The sequence below is a fragment of the Pinus tabuliformis genome, chromosome 8 (genome assembly GCF_031772625.1).
Source record: "Pinus tabuliformis cultivar Carrire ecotype Pingquan chromosome 8, CPIR1, whole genome shotgun sequence".
Classification (NCBI taxonomy): Eukaryota; Viridiplantae; Streptophyta; class Pinopsida; order Pinales; family Pinaceae; genus Pinus; species Pinus tabuliformis.
Genome location: NC_142294.1, coordinates 770,461,746 through 770,488,375, shown reverse-complemented (window position 1 = coordinate 770,488,375; position 26,630 = coordinate 770,461,746). Strand labels below are relative to the sequence as shown.

General features: G+C 40.5%; 1 protein-coding gene across 1 annotated transcript in view; it reads left to right on the top strand.

The window, feature by feature from the left end:
• The window catches only part of COQ3 (coenzyme Q 3), a 292,698-nt gene that overhangs the window by 255,620 nt on the left and 10,448 nt on the right, over positions 1–26,630 (top strand). Inside the window, exon 7 of the mRNA XM_089366879.1 lies at positions 15,111–15,260. Coding sequence (XP_089223005.1) covers positions 15,111–15,260 — 150 coding nt within the window. The remainder of the gene's footprint in view (positions 1–15,110; positions 15,261–26,630) is intronic.

Below are 26,630 nucleotides of genomic sequence, written 5' to 3'. Positions count from 1 at the left end.
GTTCTTAGCCTCATGAGGAGGTTCACTAGAAACAAGGAGTTGCAGCGTCCTACAATCACATGTTTTGCCACAAACTTTATTACTCTTCAGTCTTTGCTTCGATGCCAGTTCGAGTTGAAGCAAATGTTTGTTTCTGATGAGTGGCGTGATTGTAGATACAACAAGAGATAGGACGGGAGAGCCATTGCAAAAATGGTGTACTCTAACACGTTTTGGCAGGGAGTAGAAGAAGCATGCTTAGTTAGTGAACCTATAGTAAAGGTTCTGAGATTGGTAGATGGGGAGAAGCCTGCAATGGCTTATTTGTATGAGGCCATGGATAGGGCCAAGGAGGCCATTCGTTCTTATTATGCAGACAAGGGTTCTGCTGGGCTTGATAGGCATATGATGTTATGGGATGTGATTGATAGTCAGTGGACAGGGATGCTTCATCGACCCATTCATGCAACAACACTCTTCCTCAACCCCGCATTTTCATACAAATGTGGCTTTGATTTTGATGGCGAGGTGATGGAAGGGCTCCATTCCTGTATTCATAGGATGGTACCTGATCCTGAGCTTCGTAGCAAAATCAATTGTGAGATACAGTTTTATCGGGATTGTGTTGGCCTATTTGGCTTTGATGATGCTATTAGGGAAAGGACCCTCTTCATGCCACGTAAGTGACAAGTCATCACTCATTAGAAATTAGAATTTTCAATTTAGAATTTCCTTACTTATAATTCTAGATTTTTAAAATTCGCTTATTTTACTTTTATTTGAAAGTTTAATTATGTTTTAAGTTTTTGAATTTTTTATTTCTTTATTCTGTTGTAGATATTTGGTGACGAAGCTATGGTGCAAGGGCGCCAAATTTGCAGAAATTGGCCATAAGAATCTTGAGTCAAACATGTAGCTCTTCAGGGTGTGAGTGCAATTGGAGTGTATTTGAGAAAATACACGCAAAAAAGCGCAACAGGTATAACTTTGAGCTCCAGCGTTCAGTTGAGCAATTACACTTATTGTAATTTAAAATTTTTAATTTATGACCTTCAAGTGTCCAGAGTCAAGATTCAAGACTCATTAGTTTTTTTGACACTCTTACAGGTTGGAGTTCGCACGCCTCAATGATTTAGTTTATGTGCATTACAATATCCGACTTCGAGTGAAGCAAATAGAAGCACCACTGGATCCAGATGCCATTTCCTTAGACAATATTGATTTATCGTCTCATTGGAGGGTGGAGTCTGAAGAGCCCATCTTGGAGGAGTCACCTTCATGGTTAGAGCCAGATGATCCATTAGAACAGGGGCAGCAAGAGGAGGAGGAGCAGGAGGCAGAGGAGGAGGAGGAGGCTGTGGGAGCATTAGCATCAACACCATCCGCTATAGATATAGGAGGGCACAACTCCATACCTAGCACTCATTATTTGACATTAGGTGCAGGGGCAGGGCTAGGGTCTTCTACTACTAGGGGCAGGCCTGGCAAACAACCCATCATGTTTTCCTGTAGAAGGAGAGGGCACTGATTTCAGATAGAGAGCTGCTAGTTTTATTTGTTTTGCTACATATAACTCATGATGATGAGATACTTTTATATATGTGATGTTATTTTGTATTGGTTCTCCACATTTGAGTCCTTTATTGGACAATTATCAGGGATCAGTAGGATTTGGTATCGCCTTTGATGTATCATTTCTATTTGACATCATATATATCAATGCTTTCTTCATATTTATGTGCCAATGTGTTTATTTCATGTTGTTATTGCTTTATATGTTTAAACATCTGAAAAAAATGAATACATTATGCATTTTTTATGCTTGCTGATATTTGCCGATATTTTCACCGATATTGCTGATAAGATGTTTTCTAGACCCTCACCTATATTTTGCCGATACCGATATTATCAACACTGATCATGACCCTAATACAAGTGTGCCCATTACTCAAACAAAATCTGGATTTGACATGTTAAGTTTTTTCTATCTGATTTTAATGCTTATAGTGTTATATATATATATATATATTGTCATTTTCTTGTACCATGCAACTTAGATAAATTAATTATTTTCTTAGCTGATGTTTTACTATTTTAATTGCGTATCTGCAACTTTTTGCTGCAAATTTGAAGTGTGTTTTTGCATATTTACATAGGACACAGGTCGATTTAATATTATTGCATCTAACTTTGAACTTGCTGTGTGGGGTATTGAGTCTCTGCCTACCATGTTCACTCTAGAATTGAATGTGGAGATCTTTCGGTCTGCCACTACAGATGAAATCTTCGTTGTTCTGAAATCTTTCTCCAAGGATAAATGTCCCGGCTTGGACGGTTGCACAGTTGAACTATTCTTACATATTTTTGATATTATGAGTGGTGCTCTTTTGGACATGGTTGAGGAGTCTCGCATACAGGGGAAGGTCTCTAGAGCCATCAATTCCACATTCATTGCCTTAATTCCTAAATCCACTTTGCCCACCACTTTCCTGGATTTCTGGCCCAACTCCCTCTGCAACATCACCTATAAGCTCATCTCCAAGATCATTACCCTCCGTATCTGCAATGTCTTATCCTCCCACATCTCTCCCGAACAGTATGGTTTTCTTCCCAAGCGTCAGATACACGACACTATTTCCATTGCACAAGAATGTTTACATACCATTCACTCTCGAAAGTTGAAGGCTTTGATTATGAAACTTGACCTTCATAAGGCATATCATTGTTTAGATTGGTCGTTCCTCCGTTTGATTCTTGTCAAGATCTGCTTATCTGGGGAGATAGTTGATTGGATTATGGCGTGTGTGGAATTGGTCAACTATGCATTTCTGATCAATGGATTCCCATCAGAATTTTTTAGGGCAATGTGTGGCCTGCAATAGGGGTGTTCACTGCCCCCTTTACTGTTCATTTTGGTTATGGATTGCTTGAGTCGGAAGATTAGACTGGCCTGGGAATTAGGTAACTTCCACGAACTAAGGGTCTCCCGAGCTGTCTACACTTCATATTCCTTCTTTGTGGATGATATTCTTACATTTGGTCAACTTGATAAGGAGCAATGGATATGCCTTTTTCACATCTTTTCTAGATTCGGAGCGACTTCTGGCCTATATATCAATGGATCCAAATCAATCCTGATCTATTCAGAGGGTGATTTCAACATTGTCCAATACATTGCTGAACAATTCAGGGTTTAAGATTTCTCATGTGAAAGATGGTTTCTCATACCTTGGCTTTAAATTAAAGCCATGTGACTATAGATACGTTGATTGGTCCTGGCTCTTGGAGAAATTCCAGAGGAGACTCACAAACTGGACACATCAATGGTTATATTTGGGGGGCAGACTGACCCTTATCGAATCTGTACTTCAACAACTGGCTTTTTATTGGATGCATATATTTCATGTTTCGGTGAAAGTAGCCCAGGAAATCAAAGAAATTATGGCTCGATTTCTTTGGTCTGGTGCAAAAGGGGGTTCAAAATTCCACCTTGTCAAATTTGATGTACTAACCAAGAGCAAGGAAGCTAGAGGCTGGGGAATTCTAGACATCAGTGTTTTTGGTCGGGTTTTGCTTATGAAGATCATATGGAGAGCTTTCTTGGGTACAAGCATTTGGAAAGACATCCTGCAAGATAAGCACCTCAAGAGAAGAGATATCACTGATTGCTTCAGATTGGGCACACTTGGTACCAATTTAGGTTCATACATCTGGCTCAATTTCTACAAAGTGAGTACATCTTTCCTATCAAACCTGAAATGGACTTTTGCTGGTAGTAATAAGATTCTTTTAGGTATTGATGACATTTTGGGAGTGGTTGATTCTACATTACTGGTCAGCACCATACTACGCCTACACTCTAGAGGGTTATTTTACTTGGACCAAGTCTGTTATTTCAAGAATGAGACTTCCATTCAGCCTATTTGGAAGGAGGCTGCTGACCTCAGATTTTATGGGGCAGATGAGATTAATTAGAATGCATATACCTTGCAAATCTATTTGGCAGGATTATAGAGGAAACCGGGGGAGGATTCTATAGCCTGGGTTGGGCTTCTACATGATGGGGTTGCATTAGTCGCTGATGCTTACAAACTTTTTTCCCGTGTTCAAAATCCTTTTATTGGTCGATGTTGGTTTTTTCCTACTGGAAATGGCAGGTACCTCTCAAGATTATTATGTTTGGCTGGCTCGCCTGGCACAACTGCATTCTCACGTGGGATAATCTTTCCAAACGTGGCTTCATAGGGCCGAGCTGGTGTTCGCTGTGTAATGGTGGTCTAGAAAGTGTAAGACACTTATTCCTCCTTTGCGCCTTCTCGAAGGCTGTTTGGAGTTTTCTTATTGCTCATTTTCGTGCCCCTTCTCCATGATACTTATCTGTCATCCCCTGTTTCTCTTGGTGGGCAGCCCAGAATGGAAAGATTAAATCACTTTCTTTCTTCAGATGTTGGGAGATTTGGAAACCGGGGAATCCACTGATATTTGACAACACTGTGCCTATTTTCCATAATATCTGTTCTCGATCTCGCATCATTGTCTGGATGGACTCGACATACAAGAATACCTCTTCTACTCTACCCAGTGTTCGAGAACCCTTTTTCCATTATATTTTGTCTGCAGGTTTTTTTGATGGGGTTGCTCAAGCCGGAAAATGTGGCTGTGGGGCGGTTATCAGGATCAATTCACATTCTTCTTTTCACCTTCACTGGAATGGTGGCTCTGGCAGCAACACTCGGGCTGAACCCTTGCCACTTTGGGGCTTATTACAATTTGCTCAACAACTATAAATCCATTGTATTGCCAATAATGGAGACTCCAGAGTCCAAAGTCATCATAGATGTGGTTAACGGTCGTGTTATTCTTTCCAATAACTCTCTGATCAACTTGCTGGAACACATCTCCATGTTGTCTAAGTCTTTCAGGGATATCACATTTCTGCATATATTCAGATGCTGGAATGAGCTTGCTGACTCCCTATCAAACTGTGAACTGAACGCCCCACCTGGTTTTATCCATTTCCAGCTGATGGAGGCCAATGTGATCACAGAAGTTGAGACTGTTAATATAGAATAATCTGGGACCTTTTGGTATTTTTTTGGTGCCTAGGTAACTATAACTGTCTTGTTGTAATCTCAAAAATTTTGTTAGTTTTTCTCGCCTTGATGTTTTGGTTTTGTAGGTGGGCTACATAGGATGATGGCCATAATGGAAACAATTTGAACACATCAAGATGTATGTACTGGTATTTTTTTTTTTTTTTCCACTGGAAAAATCAATATGTATTTCATTAAAAAGCAGTTTTTTACAGAGTATCTTCAATTGCAGTTTGCTGTATACCACGCAGGGTATGTTATCATTCACTGTATTGAGCTGTTCATCCTAACAAAAACAGAGTAACAGAAAAAAGTAAAATAATATTCCAGCCAGCCTATTCTTTTCTTCCCTTTTTCTTCTCCACCCGGCGCCATCCTCCCGAATCTGCTGTGGGTATAACTAGCTGGTTGTCCATGGTGATTATTTGTTGTTCTTTATCTGATTCTGAGCCCTCCGAACTATGGGTTCTTTTTATGCCACTAACTTCCATTTGCAGCTCATGATGTAGATCTGTAATAATCAGCCCTGTATGTGTGTGATGGTCTTTTGCTTCCTGTGTTTGTTTCTGTCCCATTTCTGGTTCTGGTTCCATGTGATTCTCTGGAGGGTCCTCCTTGATGTCCTCTTCTTCCAAAGGCTCTGTGTGTTGCCAGCCTTTGGGCTTTTTTTGTTGTTTCTTGGTTTTCCTTGGGACCTTTCGAGCTGTTGGACAGTCATTTTGGAGATGCCCTGTCTGTAAACAGTTCCTGCATCGAAATGCTGTGTTTTCGTAGTCAAGCTGTTGTATCCATTGGGTATTGTTGAAATTTAGCGTGATGTGGTCAGGTAGCCCCTGGCTCAAATCCACTTCAACGCATATTCTGGCGAATGTAAAGATACCTCTGGTTGCTCTGTCTTCATCCATTTTTAGGAATTTCCCTAGGGAGTTCCCAATGGCAGTTAGCACTTTATGATGCCAGAAATGCAGTGGGAGCCCGTGTAGCCTCACCCATACAGGCGTGGTTGAGACTACCATTATAGTAGCATCAAATCCCGAGAACCAGGGGGTTGTGAAGAGGCCAGCACTGCCCCAAAACCAAGGCCCCTGTTTAATTATACTGTCTCTTTCCTGTTCTGTATCAAATTTTACTATGAAAAACCCTTTTGGGCAGAGGTAAATTTCGCAGTTTGGTGTCCAAGTAGAGTAAATCCATTGATGCAGAGCATCAGCTTTTGGCCAGAAGCCATTGAATCTACATATGACTGCAGTATTTGATAAATCAATGTATAGGTTATTTACCTCTGGTATAGATACCTGAAGAGTTGGTGATTCTGGCTTTTGTTCGACAATGTAGGGTCCTGGCAGTTCTGTTGTTGGTGCTGCTTTGTTCTCTTGTTTTTCTTCCTTTCCTTTCACTGCATCACGAAAGGTAGCTGTATTTTTGGAGCTGGTTCCAGAACTTCCGCCACGCAGTCGGAGGGTTAGATTTATGGTTGAGTCATTCGCTATGCCATAATGTTGCAGGGTTTTATTGTCTTGCAGATTGTATCCTGTGAAGATGAGATTTTGTAATCTTTCTGGAATTCCATGGCGGCTCTGTATTTCCTTTTTTAATTCCTGGATGCTTGTTGCCTTCTTTAGTCGCATGCAGTAGTGTTTTCCTTCGAGCATTTTGATGAAGATCTGTATTAGATCTGCAGCTGTGTGGGTTGGATCGGTTCTGTGGATCCTCTGTTGAGCCAGATCTGTCCCCCTGCGCAGTGGATCGCCCCTGTTGATCCCTGTATTTGCAGGGTCTGGGCGTATGTGAGGTGTATCGTTCTGTGCGGCTATTGTTGGAGCAGCCGTTCCCAGTCTGGATGTTAAGTCTTGTGCAGATTTGAATGGGGGTGGGTTGAAAACCCTGTAAGATAGCCGATCTATCGTCAGGGGTCGATCTGCCCTGAGGGGTTTGTCTCCTCGAAGTCGTCTCCGTCCCTGCGTTTTTGTTTTCAACTGCACTTTATTGGACTTCCATTGCGGGTCAATTGCTTTCGCGCTCCCCTCCTCCGCCTTCCTCATGGCTGCATCGAAGCTTTGTGCGCTGGGTAAAATATACCCCAACTCCATCCTGTGCGTGACGTCCTGGGTCAAGAGAGTATGGGCTATGGCCAGGGTCTGTAGCGTCTGTTTCGATTCAACCTGCCCGGTGGAGGATCCGGGCCAAGTCAATTGGGATTTTTCATGAATATTGAATAGATACCTGATCAAGGAGCGATTTGCCGCAGGGTAATTTCTTATTGGTTCGTTACAGTACAAAAGCTTTGACTGTGCGCCTGATTCGGAGAGCCCGGCTGCTATTCTCCTAGACGGATTGCGTATTCTTTTTCTGGTGCCCGCTTCCCTGGTCTGTGGTGCTTCGGCGGCGCAGATCTGTTTGGTAACCCTAGCCATCTTTCCAGATCCGAGCTGCAGACAGGAGTAAACTTATACTAAATAGACGGTTGTTCATTTACTTTTACGAGTTTGAGCAATCAAGTACTCTACAATCTTTTCATGTTTAAGGAGTTTGAAAAGGGCGTAAAGAGAACTCCTTGGTTTCAATTTTTCATAAGTTTTAAGTTCAAAAAAGTGACCGTATGTACTGGTATTTTATTTTAATAGAAACCAATGTTTTTTTCCTCTGAAAAAAACTCTGAACTTGCTGTTTTAAGGTTTTTAGGGGCAGAAATCTGCATAATTTTAGAGATTTCAGTGAGTCTATTTTTCAGATTTGAAGTATTTTGTAGGGCATATTTGAAGAATTTAGACTTCACATCACTAGGATCCCCCCTTGAGGCTAGCAAGCACTAGCCCAAAGCAAAAGGGATTGTGTTAGGTGGCATGGACACTTAAGTGTTCATTCAGTGCCCTTGGAGTTAAACTCTTCAAGGGAAATTTCAAGTGATAACACTTTTATGTTAAGTTCTAATAGTTTATGTACAATGCAGAGTTGCATTTGTAATCTTTATTACTTGAGGAAAAGTTCTTCGTGAAAGGCAATAAACTTTTGCATTGTTTCTGTAATTGTTTTATTGATTATCGCTTTTGCATCCTGTTGACCACTAGAGTGGCACCTGAAGATTTTTTGAAGACTCCATGCCCAAGGATGTATTAGAGGCTTCATGTACCATCAGAGTTCATCATATCATCAGAGTTTTTCAACTCTACTTCTTCCTCATCTTCTTCTGTTGTACTCAGATTCCACAAACAGTGTGGAGATGATGTAAAGTGATACTAGTTTGATGAAGTTGAGTAATGTAATAAGCCTAGTTAATTTGGAACCTTGTCACCAAGTGAGTTTGCTGTGGGAGGTTTTTTTCACTTTGTTAATTATTATATCCTTACGGAGACTTAGTAATTAATTGAATTTTTTCCTCCAAGCATAACCCCAAAGCCGGAGTAGGACTTGAAGGTGAGGCCTTGGGCGAGTCCTAGTGTCTAGAGCCATTGTATATTACCATACTAGATCACACAAAATTTCGTGGAATTTGATTAAGTCTAGGGGTCATTTTTATAATTTTTTAAATTTTTTGCAGGGCAAAAATTTGAATGTAAAATGTAATAACTTAATAAGTGATGTCTAGAGAAGATGTATGGGGTATGTGTGCTCAAAATTACACCTTTCACCTTCAAATTTCTACTATAACATACTTTGAGGGGTAAAAAATAAGTTCTAGACCCTCAAAATCCACTTTTCTATGTTTAGTGGAAAATGTGGCAATAAATTATCCCAACGATTAAATAAATGGAGAAAAATAAATATCCATACATGCTCAAATGATGTGGAAATGAGGTGGAAATTCATCCAAAGATCAAAGTTGAGTTACCAAGTGATGTGGACTCCACATAAGACACAAATCAAACAAATCAAATTTTTTGTGGAGAAGGCAACGAGTTCCAGTGACAAGATCCATGATTTGAGGAAATTAACTCGAGCTTCAAGGAGATATCATGAGTTGACTTGAGATTGGATTAGAGTTCACTTGAGTGAGGTGGAGAGTGGTCTCCTACCACTCCACTTCACTCTCCCACATGTCCTCTCATCTAATTTGAGCTCCCTCATCAAGGATTTCGTGTGCCTCTCTAGAGGAAATCGAATGGCCACTTGGGAAATTCGAATTTTGATGTAGATGCATTGTGATTGTTACCATTTGCCTTGGGATTGGCTCCCAAATTTCTATATAATAGAGCCATGGGCTCTCACTATGAATCAATGTTACAAGCTATTGTGCTTGGGAAAACTCTTCTCTTATGTACACTTGTTCTCAATTGCAATAAAAGACTTTAGGGTTCACTCATGAGTTGTTCCATTGGAGTATGATGATTGACCCACTATTGGTATAATTTCCTTTGTTCATGCTTTGACTTATTTTATTTCCATATGCTTTTGTAGATTTTTTAATGTAAAACTATCTTGCATTGACAATTGATTTATGAGCATGCTCTAGGTGTAGAAATCTCTCGCTATTTTCCAATAAATTTCTAGATTTTTCTTATCATTTCTTGTTTGCTAAATCTATATGGGACTATTATTGGATTGAAGTTTTGTAGAGGAAAATCTTGTTGGATCAAATATCAAGTGTGAGGGGAAGTCTTTGGAGAGACCAACCCACTCTTGACACATTCTCCAAGGAGCTCTCATTGGTTCTTTGAATTCCATAGTTTATCTTACGAAGTGATTTTCTTGCAGGGATTTTCTTGGGCATAGCTTGTATATAAGAAACTACTTCTTAATTTAAATCTCTTTAAAAAAATTGTGCTTTCATTGATTTATTTAGCTATTTAAGAGCATTTCTCAAGCTAGACAAGTGATGGGATTCACTCCCATCACTCGATTTGGCTTTGTATATTATTTCGTATCATACTTACATGCTTTTCTACACTAATTTTATATTAGTTTTGCAGCCCATAGTTGGAGTTTTTGACACAAGTTCCTTGAGAAAAGACTATTGAACTCTAACTAGTTTTCTTGTAGGACCTCTCAAGCATGCAAGATTTATTTCAAGGAGGCCTTGAGCAATAGAAGGAGCTGCAAATAAGGATAGGCTGTGGGCCTTCGTTGAAATTGTAATTTTCAGATTTTAGAAAGTCTTCATTGGCCCTTCAGGTTGTTATTGTTGGAGGGATATTATAGCTATTTCTAGCTCCAAATCTTGTACTAATTCCCTTCATCTTTTGGGCAGCCCTCTAAGAGTTTTTAACTCTATTAATTTTAGGTATGTTCTATGCTTAGAGCAAATTTACTTCAATTTTCCATATTAGCTTAATATCAATTCCAGATTAGCAATCACATTTAGCATGATAGTAAAATGCAGATAGAACATAAACATAAATTGTAGAAAACAAGCCAAGACGAGGACACGAGATGTGGCGTCAGCCAGGGACAAACACCAATGTGGGGAAACCCTTGATCAATTCTTCTTACATTCTTCAATAGTTTAGAAGAGAGAGAGATAGTACATATACATTAGAAGTCAACACTTTGACTTGACAAGATAGAAGATCAGACATCTGAGATCTTCACCATGAAGATGACAAAATAGTTTTGATGACAAGCACTGCAAATCTAAACTCAAGTGAAGGCACACTTATCAGATCTCATTCTACAACAGATTCTCCAAGGTGATTCCATCACCATGCTGCACCCATCATCACTATGCTGCACTTCATGACTATGCTGTACCTATCATCACTATGCAACACTTCATTACAATCTTGCACCTATCATCACTATGCTGCACTTCATCACTGTGTTGCACTTCATCACTATGCTGCACCTATCATCACTATGCAACACTTCATTACAATGTTGCACCTATCATCACTATGTAGCACTTCATTACTATGCTGCACCCAACATGATGCATCCATCATCACTATGCTGCACCATTCATGCTGCATACTGCAATACTATCATGGAACAACCTTATCTGCTTGCTATGGCTTACAACCTAGCAAATCAACTAGCTGTAACTTGTAAATATGATATAGCAGAGGTACCTTATTGTACCTCATCCGAGATATCATACCTTCGAGAAGGACATCCTAAACTGTCCTCTATAATATGAATCTCGCTCCATCCATGACTGCATTAGTCACCGAGATCTTACACCAAAGACTATAGCTATGCTGAGACTATACTACTTCTTGTTATAGGTCTTAAGGTCTTCTGCTCCATCCATTTGATTGTGAGACAAAACAACACCTACAGGTATGCTGCCTATACATATGTCGAGATATGATATTGCTCCTTGTCATGCGAGGTTAACTCGAGGTTGACAACAAGAAGTCAAATCCATTCAAGAATGTATCCAGACCTGTACCACACGTCCGAGTTTGTGACTGCTCCTAGGGCATCTCCTTACTTGTGTTAAAGCCTCTCCTATGACTGTGATAAGCCTTTTGATCAATGTGATGATCATCCTTTATTAGGACAGTGTTTATAGAGCTCCTTCCCTGACGGCGAAGAGCCCTCATTATTATCTGCGGCTAGGATATATCCTCTCATTAGGACTGCGCCTAATTGTGTGAGAAGAAGACTACAACTAGGGCTCCTTTTGGAGCATCCATTAGCAGGGTATATAGGCTTCTCCTTGCTGCATAGAAAGGTCTCCTTTAGGACAGCGTAGGAACCTTTCTTAGACTCCTCCATGACTGTGTTAAGAGCTGTCCTCCATGACAAGGTTAAGGTTACTTCATTGACTATGTTTGGACTTTTACATTAGGGCAACGTAGAGCCTAGGGCACCCCCTGTAAGGCAATGTATATTCTTGGTGACTTCTCCTTCCACCAAAACCCAAACGAGTGGAGAAGAAGAAATCACAAGAGATGAGTGACTAAATGACTTGAAGGCCACCTCTATTTATAGTAAAACGTTGAGGATAGATGGGAGTAATTTGGTTGCTGGCTGACCTTGACGAATTGTCAAGTAACACAAATAAATTCATATCTCCACGAATACATGTCAGAATCGGATGATCTTTAGATCAATCCTACACCTCTCGATGACAGGAATCCAAGAAAAATATCAGTTGCCATAAATAAGAAGACCCACATGGAGTTTGGCCTTAGTTGCCAATTTTAACAAACTCCATTATAATATCATAATAAAAGATCTCTTTTTCTTGTGGGAGCTTGGGTTTACCTAAGGCATCCTTTCTCCTCTTTTAGAAGGAGAATTTTGTGTGGGTGGATTAATTTTGCATCTTTTCTAACTTTCCTTTTTAGCTCGTTTTGCATGCCTTAAAATTAACACAACCTTACCATCACATTTCAATTTATAAGTTAAATTTTGCTACAAGTTTCACTTGATGCTTTGCATTTCATTCTTGCTTTGAAGTACAAGTCGATATTTTGTTTGAGAGAAAGTCATTTCTTACATGCAAGTATTTGGAGTTATGTGGGAAGTTTAATTTAGTTGCTTAACAATTTGCTTTCTTTGGGATACAATGGCCTCACTATAGACTCATTTATTATTTTGGTCACTTATTTTCCAAGCATACTTTACATGCAAGTATTGTATTGTTGGCTCCATATCATTTAAATTTTGCTTGAGTTTATTGGCTTATCATTTACTTGGAGCAATTTACAATTTCATTTGCTTATGAAGCTTATGTTTATGTGTCTTGAACAATTTTGAAGTTATATCATTGTGAGCATTTCCATTTACTTGAGGCAATTCCTCTTTTTCAAAGCAAACTTACTTGCATCACTTTAATTTACTTTCAAGCTCATTCATTTTCCAATTGAAGTCACATTTGCAACTTAATTTGAGCACTATCTCATTTCCATTATATTGAAGCATTGCAAATCTCTATTGGGAAAACTTACTTGCATAGAATTTAGGCATTTTAACATAGTTTGCATTTTAACTCAATTTACTTCCAAACACAAGCTTGGTTGATAGACATCATAGGGAAAAGCCTTTCTTAGAAAATTCTTCCAATTGGTACGAAGTAAAGTAAAGAGTGTGTGACCTTGCAGTTATGGAGGTGGCTTGTCCCCTTGTAGGAATGAAAACACATGCTCACTAGTAAGACTCAGGGGAAGGGTATCGTTAACGACACCATCGTGTCTTCAACCCCTCTTTCTTACAACCACCCCAATCTTTACCCTTTGGCAAGAGTTCAAGAGGAATATTTCTCACTTAGAGTAGGCATTTAGCTTAAAATTAGCCAAGATAATTGCATCTAATCTTAGTTTTAGCCAAGATAATTGCATCTAATCTTAGTTAAGTGCATTTCATATTAACACACTTTACTTTTCAAGCTATTTTACTTGCAATTTATTTATATACTTGTCATGATGAAAATAGTTTGAATTGATATCTCATTTGGGCAAGTACCATATCTTTCATTTTGCAAGTGAAGTTTTAGTTTGTTTCATTTTTGCAAGTTGTTTTATGTTGCTTCTTTACATGCTTTAGAAATAATGAATGGTTATATTTTGAAAACATTTCTTTGAAAGCAATTTTATATCTTGCAAGTGATATCATCTTATTCTAACATCTATTTGATTGACAAGGTTATTTGTGTTTCACTTTGAAACATTCCATTTCTAGAGCAATTATTATTTATTTTGAAGCAATATTGAAGGCACTGGTTTTATATGCTCATCTTTTATTTATGTGTTGATGGTTATTGAAGTATATTTCGTTTCATATTGCTCATCATATTTGCTCATAATGTCAAGTAATCCAAATTGACCATAACATCTACTAGAAACCTCACATCATTTATAACTTAGTTCTTTCATTTAGGGACCACCCCCTTTAGCTTACCTAGGAGAGAGCTTAAACGGAGAGAGTTGGGAATAGATGACAACTCCATCTCTTAATTTTTCCACCAACCACACCTTGTGGGATTAAGGGCTTTTCTCACTAACTTAGGTGTGTGTGTGAGACGACAACACATCGATGGTGGTGGAAAATGGTGAATGCAATCCAAACTTTAGTAGTACATATATTAATAAATAACAATAACGATAATGATAAAGTTCTCTTAGAAGCTAAAGTCACAGGACACGTTCCTCAGGGTCTCGTGTCCCGTATTTCACGTGTCAAAAGCATTTTTCTTTGTGTCCTCCAATCAAGACACGTGTTTTGGACGTGGCGAAAACGTACCCTAACATTTTTGGTTCTTAGGACACGTGTCCGATGAAAAGTGACATTTAAAACCTGCAACATGGTTTATTTTTGGGTTTTTTTGTCATTGTTCGCCACCGAAGTCGAGTTTGCTTGCCGCCGAAATCCAATTTGTTGTGCAGTGGGAGGAATTCCATCAGATTCGACTGCAATGCTCACAACTTCACATCAACCTGGACCTGTAGATGCAGGAGATGAACATTTGTGTGCTTCGCTGAGAGTTTGGAACACTTAAATTTCCTGTAAGTTGTGTTATAGCCTATGGAACTTAACTTAATTATACATGCATGACCATGTATAGATCGTGTGTTGAAATAAAAATCCCAGCGCCCCATCATGTGCTCATTTCTCACTACACCTTCGAGGTCTAAAGGAAGGGAAAACTCGATTAATGCTCAGGTCAACAATGAAGTTTGAACACATAAATTTGTAGTTCATAAACTACCTTATGTGAAGTTTGAACATGATCAAACTTGTTTGAAGTTAATAACAAAAATTATATTATGAACAATGAACATTGAACTGCGAACATCATTGATGTAGTAAATTAATAAACTAAGTAGTAAATTACTAAATATTAAATAGTGTATACTAAATATTAAATAAATATCATCATGGTTCATATCTATATGGATCAAGCACTATATTTCAGTATTTTATATATATATATATATGAAACGTGTCCCTCGTGTCATGTGACTTAGCTTAGAAGTGATAATTCAAATGTCTATTACTTGAAAGAAAGGGACTAAATATGAAATTAAAACAAGGGTAGAAAAATTAGTGGAATATTCAAGGAAAAAAGAAGAAATCATAGTCACATCTTCTGAACAAGATAGAACATTATATGCAGACCATATAAACCTATTTGTGTGTAATTAAATTTCCTTGCAGGTAATTGAGCATGTTGCAGATCCACAGGAATTTGTTAAGTCGCTGGCAGCATTGACTGTTGATAATGGTGCTGTAGTCATCTCAACCATTAACCGGACCATTCGATCATATTTTATGGCCATTGTTGCAGCTGAATACATACTAGGCTGGGTATGTTTTTGCATTCCTATAATACTGGTTTGTTTCAACATAACTATTAAGGGATAATGTGGAACTGTGAATTGGTTGATGCTGGTTGTGAAGCTATGCTGTCTTTACCAAAGTGATGGTTAGGCTGACTAGAAATATTGAACGTATTAGGCTGACAAGAAATATTGATCGTATTATTTTCAGTTATGAAAACTTTTAGTACCTAGCATATGTTAGGATAGAGTAACCATTTGATGGTATTTTAAGATGCATGTTTTTATTCTTTTTTCCCTGAATTGGCATTACGAGTAGAATCTGTTTATTTTAGTTTTCTAGATTATATTTTCTGCTTTGTTAGTGAAACTATTGTTTTATGATCATGTTCATTGCATTTATGCTTCTCCAGAGGTATGGATATTGCTTCTTACAAATCTGACTTATCCACAGCAGTGTTAGTAGAAAATGCTAAATGTCTAGAGAATAAGGTAACAGAACATGGAACACTTCTTGCTTTAAGTGAAACACAGTCAAAAGAATTAAACAGGAAAGGGAGGTGCCACTTTTCATAAAATGTCATAATTTAATGTGCTTACTCAAACACTTTAGAAGAGAGTTGAACCCTTTTTTAATAAAATTAAGAAACACTAGATTTATCCTTTGCAACTACAGGTCCTATTGAAGAATTTTTAAGTAGGCATATTAGACTACAACAATTTACAAAAGTGGCATCTCCATATCCTGTTTAATTCTTGTGACCATATTTCCCTCAAAGCAAGAAGTGTTTAATGCTCTCTAGACATTTAGCATTTTCTACTAGCACCGCTGTGGATAAGTCAGGTTTGTGAGAAGCAATATCCATGCCTCTGGACAAGCATAAATGCAATGAAAATGAGGTATGGATATTGCTTCTTACAAACCTGACTTGTCCACAGTGGTGGTAGTAGAAAATACAAAATGTCTGGAGAGTAAGGCAATAGAGCATGAAACACTTCTTTCTTTGAGTTTAATACGGTCAAAAGAATTAAACAGGATAGGGAGAAGCCACGTTTCATAAAACTTTATAGTTTAATATGCTTACTCAAACATTTTAGACGAGTTAATTTTTTTTTTTTAAATTTAAGAAACACCAGATAATTTGTTCTTCACAACTATAGTTCCTATGGAAGAATAGTAAAACTAATACCATGGAAAAGGCAATGAAAGTTCTTAGGTGAAACTTGTTCATCTGTTAACCCTGTAATTACCTTGAGAAGACAACATGAGTTCTACACTGCTTCAAACCAAATGGGTTTAAACATGGTTCTTGTTCTGGTTCATACCAACTCTGGACTGAAGGTTTTCAATATGAACAAAGACATCAAGTGCGATGGGGATGACAGGTTAAATTGTTACAATATTTCAAGACTACTTCTTGAATCCATTGTCAACAAGTAGAAACCTTTCCAAGATTGTCTACAAGTAATCAATGTTAGAATATATAACTATTACTTGTCATGTGTGTGATCATATATTTAATTATTGAATTATTGGTCATTGTTGGTAGAGTTATAGTCTCTACGAGAAAGAGTCTCTTCCTATTAGATAGGAGGTTGTTTGAGGCCTAGTTGGATGAGAGATTCTCACCAACTAGGGCTAGAGTTCATGTTTGGCTTTTTCCCACGTGCTATTTTAATATCCTGCCCATCTTTTGCATTTTATAATATTCTTTTCTTTTGTTTCTTCTTGTTTGTGGTCATGATATGCTTTTAATGTTCCTTTAGCTGCATCATCCTCCGAGGAAACATTTCGGGCCCATTGCAAACATTGGGACAAGGGGAAGGGGTGTACTAGTGCCTTGTGGACCTAGTGGTCATGTGGATCCAGAGGGGAAAGATGATGAAATAGAGCTTGTAATGTGCAAAGGGGATTGAAAAATATGGAATGGGAAAATAGGACCGCGCTACCAAAATTGGGGTTTCCTAAGTAGTGCCCTTCCTAGAGCCATAGGCCAATAGGAGAGATCCAACAAGACTAGGATTGAGGATTAACCCCCCATTTAAGGTGAGGGAACAAAACTAGGGTCAATACCCTTCCTTTTTCCAAGTCACCCAGTATTCCATCCCCAATATGCCCAAGGAAAAACAAGCATAAACAACCATTTGCACAATGAAAAATATACCTTTAGAATTGGAATACCCACCTTCAAATATATGCTCTCAACAGATGGGCGAGGGGACATATGACTGATTCAAAGAGCAGAGAAAAATGACACAATATATTGGCTACATCGGTGGCTGTCAGTGTGAAAATTTCTGAATCGAACAAGTCAAAAGTCCTACTGCAGTAAACTGATTTGAATTACCTACTTGTGTTCTTCATTTAACAAGCTATTTTCAGAAATATTGGGAAAATATTAATGCAAATACACTGCAGTCTACAACAATATACAGATCAAGTATTGAAAAATAAATGAGACAAACACACAAAGGACACACTTATTTTTGGACTAAATGTCCCCAGAAAAACCCAATGCGGGAAAACTGATGCAGCAACTCTGAGGGTTTTCTATCATTAAGTAGTAGTTCTGAATACAAATGTTGGTTGCCCTCTCGACAAACCAGTGACAGAGAAATACAATGGTGGAAAACATGAGTGAGTTTTACCTCACTTCACCCGGTAGATTTCGGCTGATCCGGCAACAAAACTGGCTAGCCCCAACTACAACTGCGCTGCCCCTTCGCAATAACTGTGTGGGCTTGCATGGAGCTCTTTAAGGCTATGAGTCAGCTCTTCTATCCACTGTGTTAGCTTTCCCGACAGTTCGGTCTCTCTGCGTGGAAGGCAACTTTCTCCATCTGCGCTGGCTCTTGTGGCTCTACGTCAAGGCTGCGTGGGCCCAAAGTGGCCCAACGTCAGCTCTCCTGGCTACTGAGCTACCTCCACAAGCTTCTCTCCGCCTCTCTGTCTGTATTCCCGAACTATCCTTGCCCCTCAGCTGCAAGATCTCCCCAATCAATTTTCCTCTTGAGAACTTCTCACCTCAGAAAATCGATTTCCTCAATCTCTGTGTGTGTCTTCTCCATCTGACCCCGAGCCTTCCTTTATACTTTTCCTGTTGAGAAATCAACAACTGAGGTTAAGTCTCTAATCAATGGCTAAGATTAAATTAGACTTGATCCTCATCTCTTAGAAGCTTCTCACCCATATTTTCATTAATATCCATTAATATTTTAATTTTCCTAAGTTTAGACTTAGGAGCCACATTAAAATATTGATTATTTTAATAAAATACAATCCATCTGGAATTTCACCAAACGATTTCTAGGTCTTGGAGATCTCATGTGTTTTAGCCCCTCCACAAAATTTCGGAGCTAGAGCACATTCGATGCTACCCAAAAAAATCAACACTCCCTCTTAGCAAGGAATGTGCTCTAGTAATACTTCCTAGCAGAAATATCACACTGATCTATGGCATCAGTCCTCTACGTTGCTTATGCTTGGCCTGTTGCCCCTCATCTACTACGCTACTGCAATCTGTACTGCGGCCCATGACACTGCCACTGTCACTCCTGCATTTGTACTATAGGTCCCTCTCAATATGCTGCATCATGCTGCCCATAACACTACCACTGATAACTGCTGCACTACAGCTCAGTTGCTGAGAAGTAAGCAATTGAAAAGCCACCCAAAGCTGACATGTTGGTCAATTTGGATTCCCTTAGACGCTAAAGCTACCTCTACTGCTAATTTGTGCTGAACTTCTGATGCTACTGTGCGGTTGTTGTATCTGCTCTATGCCTCCTGCACTGCTGCAACACTCCACTGCGCTGCTTCAGACTTTGGAACTCTAGCTCTGCCATTGTTGCTCCATCATCCCTCGCACCAACTGACTCCCGTCATTCTGCTACTGTCATTAAGGGCTCTCGTAGCCATATGTGATCCAAGAGTTTGGGCAGGTCAAGGATCCTGCCCTTTACTGTAGTCCTCCCGACTACAGCTCAATATCGCCCTACCTCTTCTCTAGATGTGCATGAGCACTCATTGCGCAATCCTCATCGTCCTCCTTGTTAGCTTGCGCTAGAGCAACCTTTGATTTAGACTTGTCTTCTTTGCCCTTCTTTTGAGGGCACTTTGTGGCAAAATGGCCCATTTCTCCACATCTGAAGCATCTGACTTTGGATATGTCCTTTTTCTTTCTCTTTTGTTGCCCTTGTTGTCCCGTCGATGCGAGAGTCACATCCTGCTCTTCCTCCTTCTTGACTCTGATCCCTTTGCTTCTGCTTCCCGCGTTGGTCAACCGTCTGATCTCTTCCTGTCAAAGAGTTGCCAACATCTCCTCCCAACTAGGAAGAGAAGCCCTGCCCAAGATTCTTTGAACAAAGGTTTCCCAGTCTTCAGTGACTGCATTCAGGGTAGTCCTGACCATGAATTCAGGATCTGGTGTAGCCCCTACGAAAATTAGCTGGTCATGGATCGTTTGCAACTTGAGAAGGAAGGGATCGATTTCTTCTCCCTTTTGCATCTAAAACTATCTCAACTGACTCTCAAGCAACATCTTCTGCTAAATGGAAGTTCCCTCGTACAATGTGATCAAGGCCTCCCACATTTCCCTTGCCGTGTCCTTCTTAGTAATATGTGGGAGCACATGCTCTTTACCCTGTCCAAGATCATGCACTTTGCTATTGCGTGAGCCTCCTCGTACTTCTTGAGAGGATCAGCATCAACCGGAACAACAACTGTCTTCAAGGCATAATCCTTGATGCCATTTTTATCCAAAACTGCTAGGATCCTGGCCTTCTAGATGATGAAGTTGGATGCTCCATCCAAGCTGTCCTGATCCCTCAGTCCATTAATGGCCATCTTTGCTCAAATGAATGTCGAAATGGTTCTCTTCTCCCTCTTTCACTGCAGCCCTAGCAAAACTCGGATCTGGATTTCTTTGGCGCTAGAAATCCTCTAAGGAACAAGCTCCCTCTGAATTTTGATTTCCTTCACGAAAATCCTTCTGCCAACCACTGTCGAACCACTCCTCTTTGATCTCTCTTTGCTGTTGCTCAGCACTGGATCTAGATTTCTTGGCAAGAAATCTTCTGAGGGACTGATTCCCTCTACTTTGCTTCTACCCCACTAGGTATTGTTCTGCACCAACAACATCAGCACCCCACCAACAACTCCAGATGAAATCTATGCTACACCTCTAGCCACGAAAACTAGAAAAACGAGGCTCAACAGTCTCTGCTCTGGCCCAACAATCACTGCGTTGGCCTCTGCAGCAACAACGTCACCCAATCAGGCTGACATAGGCTCTGCTTGAGCATCCCTTGGTCACTGCGTCACCCCTCCTTTGCTCTCTCGGCCAGAAACTGTGTTGTCTCTTGGGATAACAACCTTCGCACACAAATTTTCTTCTATTCTTTTGTCGATGGCTTCAGTCCTCCTTGATCTGCAATCACTTTGATACCATGTGAAAATTTCTGAATCGAACAAGTCAGAAATCCTACTGCAGTAAACTGATTTGAATTACCTACTTGTGTTCTTCATTTAACAAGTCATTTTCAGAAATATTCATAAAATATTAATGTAAATACACTGCAGCCTACACCAATATACAGATCAAGTACTGAAAAATAAATGAGACAAACACACAAAGGACACTTATTTTTGTACTAAATGACCCGGAAAAACCCAATGCGGGAAAACCTATGCAACAACTCTGAGGGTTTTCTATTATTAAGTAGTAGTTCTGAATACAAATGCTGGTTGCCCTCCCGACAAACTAGTGATAGAGAAATACAATGGGGGAAAACCTGAGTGAGTTTTACCTGACTTCACTTGGCAGATTCTGGCTGATTCAGCAGCAAAACTGGCTAGCATCGGCTACAACTGCGTTGCCCCTTCGTAGTAACTGCGTGGGCCTGCGTAGAGCTCTCTGAGGCTCTGCATCAATTCTTCTTCCCACTGCGTCATCTTTCCCGGCTGTTCCGGCAGTTCTCGACAGTTCCGACTATCTACGTGGAAGGCAACTTTCTCCCTCTACGCTGACCATTCTAGCTCTGCGTCAAGGCTACATGGGCCCAGACTGGCCCAACGTCAGCTCTCTTGGCTACTGCGTTGCCTCCACAAGCTTCTCTTTGCCTCTCTGTCTGTATTCCCAAACTATCCCTGCCCCTCAGTTGCAAGATCTCCCCAATCGATATTCCTCCTGAGAACTTTTCACCTCAGAAAATTGATTTCCTTAATCTTTCTGTGTGTCTTCTCCAACTAACCCCAAGCCTTCCTTTATACTTTTCCTGTTGAGAAATCAACGACCGAGATTAAGTCTCTAATCAACAGCTAAGATTAAATTAGACTTGATCCTCGTCTCTTAGAAGCTTCTCACCCATATTTTCATTAATACTCATTAAAAATTAATTAAAATAAAAATTATTTTAATAAAATACAATCCGGGTGCAATTTCACCAAACGATTTCTGGGTCTTGGAGATCTCATGTGTTCTAGCCCCTCCACAAAATTTTGGAGCTAGAGCACATCCGATGCTACCCAAAAAAATCAGCACTCCCTCGTAACGAAGAATGTGTTCTAGTAATACTTCCTAGCAGAAGTATCACACTGATCCATGGAATCGGTCCTTTGTGTTGCTGATGCTCGACCTGCTGCCCCTCATCTACTGCCCTGCTACAATCTCTACTGCTGCCCATGACATTGCCTCTATCACTCGTGCATCTGTACTACAGCTCCCTCTCAATATGCTGCATCATGCTGCCCATAGCACTGCCACTGCTAACTACCGCACTGCAACTTAGTTGCTATGTAAGCAACTGAAAAGCCACCAAAAGATGACATTTTGGTTAGTCTGGATGCCCCTAGACGCTGAAGTTACCTCTTTTGCTAATCTGTGCTGACACTCTGATGTTACTGCGCTGCTGTTGTATCTACTTTGTGCCTCTCGCCCTACTGCAACACTCCAATGCGCTGCTTCAGACTTTGCAACTCTAGCTCTACCACTGTTGCTCCATCATCCCTCGCACCAACTGACTCCCGTCATTTTGCTACTGTCATTAAGGGCTCCTGTAGCCGTATGTGATCCAAGAGTTTGGGCACCTCAAGGGTCCTGCCCTTTACTATAGTCCTCTAGACTACAACTCAATATCACCCCACCTCTTCTCTAGGGGTGCATGAGAACTCATGGCTCAATCCTCATCGTCCTCCTTGTCAGCTTGCGCTGGAGCATCCTTTGATTCAAACTTGTCTTCTTTGCCCTTCTTTTGAGGGCATTGTGTGGCGAAATGACCCATTTCTCCACATTTGAAGCATCTGACTTTGGATATGTACTTTTTTTCTCTCTTCTGCTGCTATCGCTGTCCCACTAATGCGAGAGCCGCATCCTCCTCTTCCTCCTTCTTGACTTTGATCCCTTTGTTGTTGCTTCCCGCCTTGGTCAACTATCTGATCTCTTCCTGTCGAAGAGCTTCCCACATCTCCTCCCAACTGGGAAGAGAAGCCCTGCCCAAGATGCTTTGGACAAAGGTTTCCCAGTCTTCAGTAATTGTAGTCAGGACAGTCCTAACCCTGAATTCAAGATCTGGTGTAGCCCCTACAAAAGTTAGCTGGTCACGGATCGTTTGCAACCTACGAAGGAAGGGATCGATTTCTTCTCCCTTTTGCATCTAAAACAGTCTCAACTGACTCTCAAGCAACATCTTCCACTGAACAGAAGTTCCCTCGTATAATGTGGTTAAGGCCTCCCACATTTCCCTTGATGTGTCCTTCTCAGTAATATGTGGGATCACATGATCTTTGACCTCATCCAAGATCATGCACTTTGCTTTTTCCTGAGCCTCCTCGTACTTCTTGAGAGGATCAACATCAACCGGAACAACAACAGTGTTCAAGGCATAATCCTTGATGTGATTTTTATCCAAAACTGCTAGGATCCTAGCCTTCCAGATGACGAAGTTGGATGCTCCATCAAACCTATCCTGATCCCTCAATCCGTTAACTGCCATCTTTGCTCAAATGAATTTTGAACTAGTTCTCTTCTCCCTCTTTCGTTGCAGCCCTAGCAAAACTCGGATCCAGATTTCTTTGATGCTAGAAATCCTCTAAGGACCAAGCTCCCTCTGAATTTTGATTTCCTTCACAGAAATCTCTCTACCAACAACTGTTGAAACACTCCTCTCTAATCTTTTTTTGCTGCTGCTCAACACTGGATCTAGATTTCTTGGTAAGAAATTGTTGAAGTTTCTAATTTTCCTTAGTTAGAAACCCTTCATGCACTTTTTCTGATTTATTCCTACCTACTTGTTATTTTTTCTTTAACAAGTTATTTACAAAGTAAATACTGAAAATAAACACTAGTGCGTGCTCAACATAGTACAGATCAACAACTAAAAGAAACAAGAACAAACACACCACATGACACCATTATTTTTGGACCATTGTCCCCGGAAAAACCCAATGCGGGAAAACCAGTGCAACTATCTGAGGGTTTTCTTATTAAGCAATATCAGAGTACAATCTAGGTGCCGAAACTCGCCTACCCAACAGAGAATTTCCTTAGCAGCTATACCTCATAGTTTGAGAGAAATCTCATGGCTGAAACTTCGGAAAATCCTTTCGGCAACGCTTCAGCACAAAACTGCTCCTGCAACCCCAACGTCTGCCCAATCTGGACTGCGTCAGCCCCTCTTTGTCTCACGCTGGCCCTACGTCAACATTTCTTGGCCTGTGTTAGCCCCAGGAGGCCTTGTGTCAGCTTTGGGAGCCTTTGCGTCAGCTGCATTGGCCCCTTTGGTTCTCTCCGCAGTACTTCGCTGCCTCTGCGTGGCCCTGCGTGAGCCCTTGCTGGCTCTACGTCACCCTCCTTGGATGTTGCACTGCTCTCCCGGCACAATCTCTACCTTCTCTGTTTATCTGTACTCAATGCCCCTCAGCTGCTCTCCCGATCACTGATTTTATCTCTCTTACCAAACCCCGCTCTAGAGAATAGAATGACTGATCATCTGGTGTACTCTCCAAGTGACCCTCAAGCCTCCTCTTTTACTTTTCCTGTTGACATCTCAACGACTGAGATTAAGTCCCTAATCAATGGCTAAGATTAGATCTGGCTTGATCCATGTCTTTTGGACCACTCTAACAGAGATTCATATTAATACACATCAATATTTTATTTTCCCTAAGTTTAGACTTAGGGACTCCATTAAAAATATTAATTATTTTAATATCTCCTGATCTGTGTAGAATCTGTCCAAACCCTTTCTGGGTATTGGATATCTCATGTGCCCCAACCTCTCCACCAAATTTCATGGCTAGAGCGCATTCGATGCTACCCCAAATCAACATAAATCTTCTGAAGAATTGATTCCCTCTACTTTGCTTCTGCCCCACTAGGTACTATTCTGCACCAACAGAATCAACACCCCACCAGCAACTCCAGATGAAATCTGTGCTGCACCTCTAGCCACGACAATCGGAAAAACAAGTCTCCACAGTCTTTGTGCTGGCTCAACAATCACTGCGCCGCCCTCTGCAACAACAACGTCACCCAATTAGGCTGACGCAGGCTCTGCGTGAGCCTCGCTTAGTGACTGCGTCACCCCTCCTTTGCTCTCTTGGCCAGAAATTGCGCTGTCTCTCGGGACAACTGCCTTTGCACACATATTTTCTTCTGTTCTTTCGTAGATGGCTTCAGTCCTCCTTGACCTATAATCACTCTGATACCATGTGAAAATTTCTAAATTGAACAAGTTAAAAATCCTACCACAGTAAACTGATTTGAATTACCTACTTGTGTTATTCATTTAACAAGTCATTTTCAGAAATATTCGGAAAATATTAATGCAAATACACTGCAGCCTACACCAATATACGGGGTCAAGTACTAAAATATAATGAGACAAACACACAAAGGACACACTTATTTTTGTACTAAATGTCCCCGGAAAATCCCAATGCGGGAAAACCGGTGCAACAGCTCTGAGGGTTTTCTATTATTAAGTAGTAGTTCTAAATACAAATGTTGGTTTCCCTCTCGGCAAACTAGTGACAAAGAAATACAATGGAGGAAAACCTGAGTGAGTTTTACCTCACTTCACCCAGCATATTCCGACTGATTCGACAACAAAACTTGCTAGCCCCGGCTACAACTGCGCTATGCCTTTGCAGTAACTATGTGGGCCTGCGTGGAGCTCTCTGAGGCTCTGCGTCAGCTCTTCTTCCCACTGCGTCAGCTTTTTCGGCTGTTCCGACAGTTCCTGACAGTTCCGACTATCTACGTGGAAGGCAACTTTCTCCCTTTGCGCTGACCCTTCTTGCTCTGCGTCAAGGCTGCATGGGCCTAGACTGGCCCAACGTCAACTCTCTTGGCTACTGCATTGCCTCCACAGGCTTCTTTCTGCCTCTCTGTCTGTATTCCCGAACTATCCTTGCCCCTCAGCTGCAAGATATCCCCAATCGATTTTCCTCCTGAGAACTTCTCACCTCAGAAAATCGATGTTCTCAATCTCTCTGTGTGTCTTCTCCAACCGATCCCAAGCCTTCCTTTATACTTTTCCTGTTGAGAAATCAAAGGCTGAGATTAAATCTCTAATCAACGACAAAGCCTTCCTTTATACTTTTCCTGTTGAGAAATCAAAGGCCGAGATTAAGTCTCTAATCAACGACTAAGATTTAATTAGACTTGATCCTCGTCTCTTAGAAGCTTCTCACCCATATTTTCATTAATACCCATTAATATTTAATTTTCCTAAGTTTAGACTTAGGAGCCACATTAAAAATATTAATTATTTTAATAAAATACAATTCGGGTGGAATTTCACCAAATGAATTCTGGGTCTTGGAGATCTCACGTGTTCTAGCCCCTCCACAAAATTTCAGAGCTAGAGCACATCTGATGCTATCCAAAAAAAATGAACACTCCCTCTTAGCGAGGAATGTGCTCTAGTAATACTTCCCATCAGAAGTATCACACTGGTCTATGGCATCGGTCCTCTGTGCTGTTGATGCTCGGCCTGCTGCCCCTCATCTACTACAATCTGTACTGCTACACATGACACTGCCACTGTCACTCCTGCATTTGTACTACAACTCCCTCTCAATATGCTGGGAAGTCTGGATGCCCCTAGACACTGAAGCTACCTCTGCTACTAATCTGTGCCGAACCTCTGATGCTACTGCGTTATTGTTGTATCTGCTTTGTGCCTTCCGCACTGTTGCAAAACTCCACTGCGCTACTTCAGACTTTGGCACTCTAGCTCTTTCACTGTTGCTTCATCATCCCTTGCATGAATTGACTCCCGTTATTCTGCTACTCTCATTAAGGGCTCCCGTAGTCGTATATGATCCAAGAGTTTGGGCACCTCAATGGTCCTGCCCTTTACTGTAGTCCTCCTGACTACAGCTCAATATCGCCCC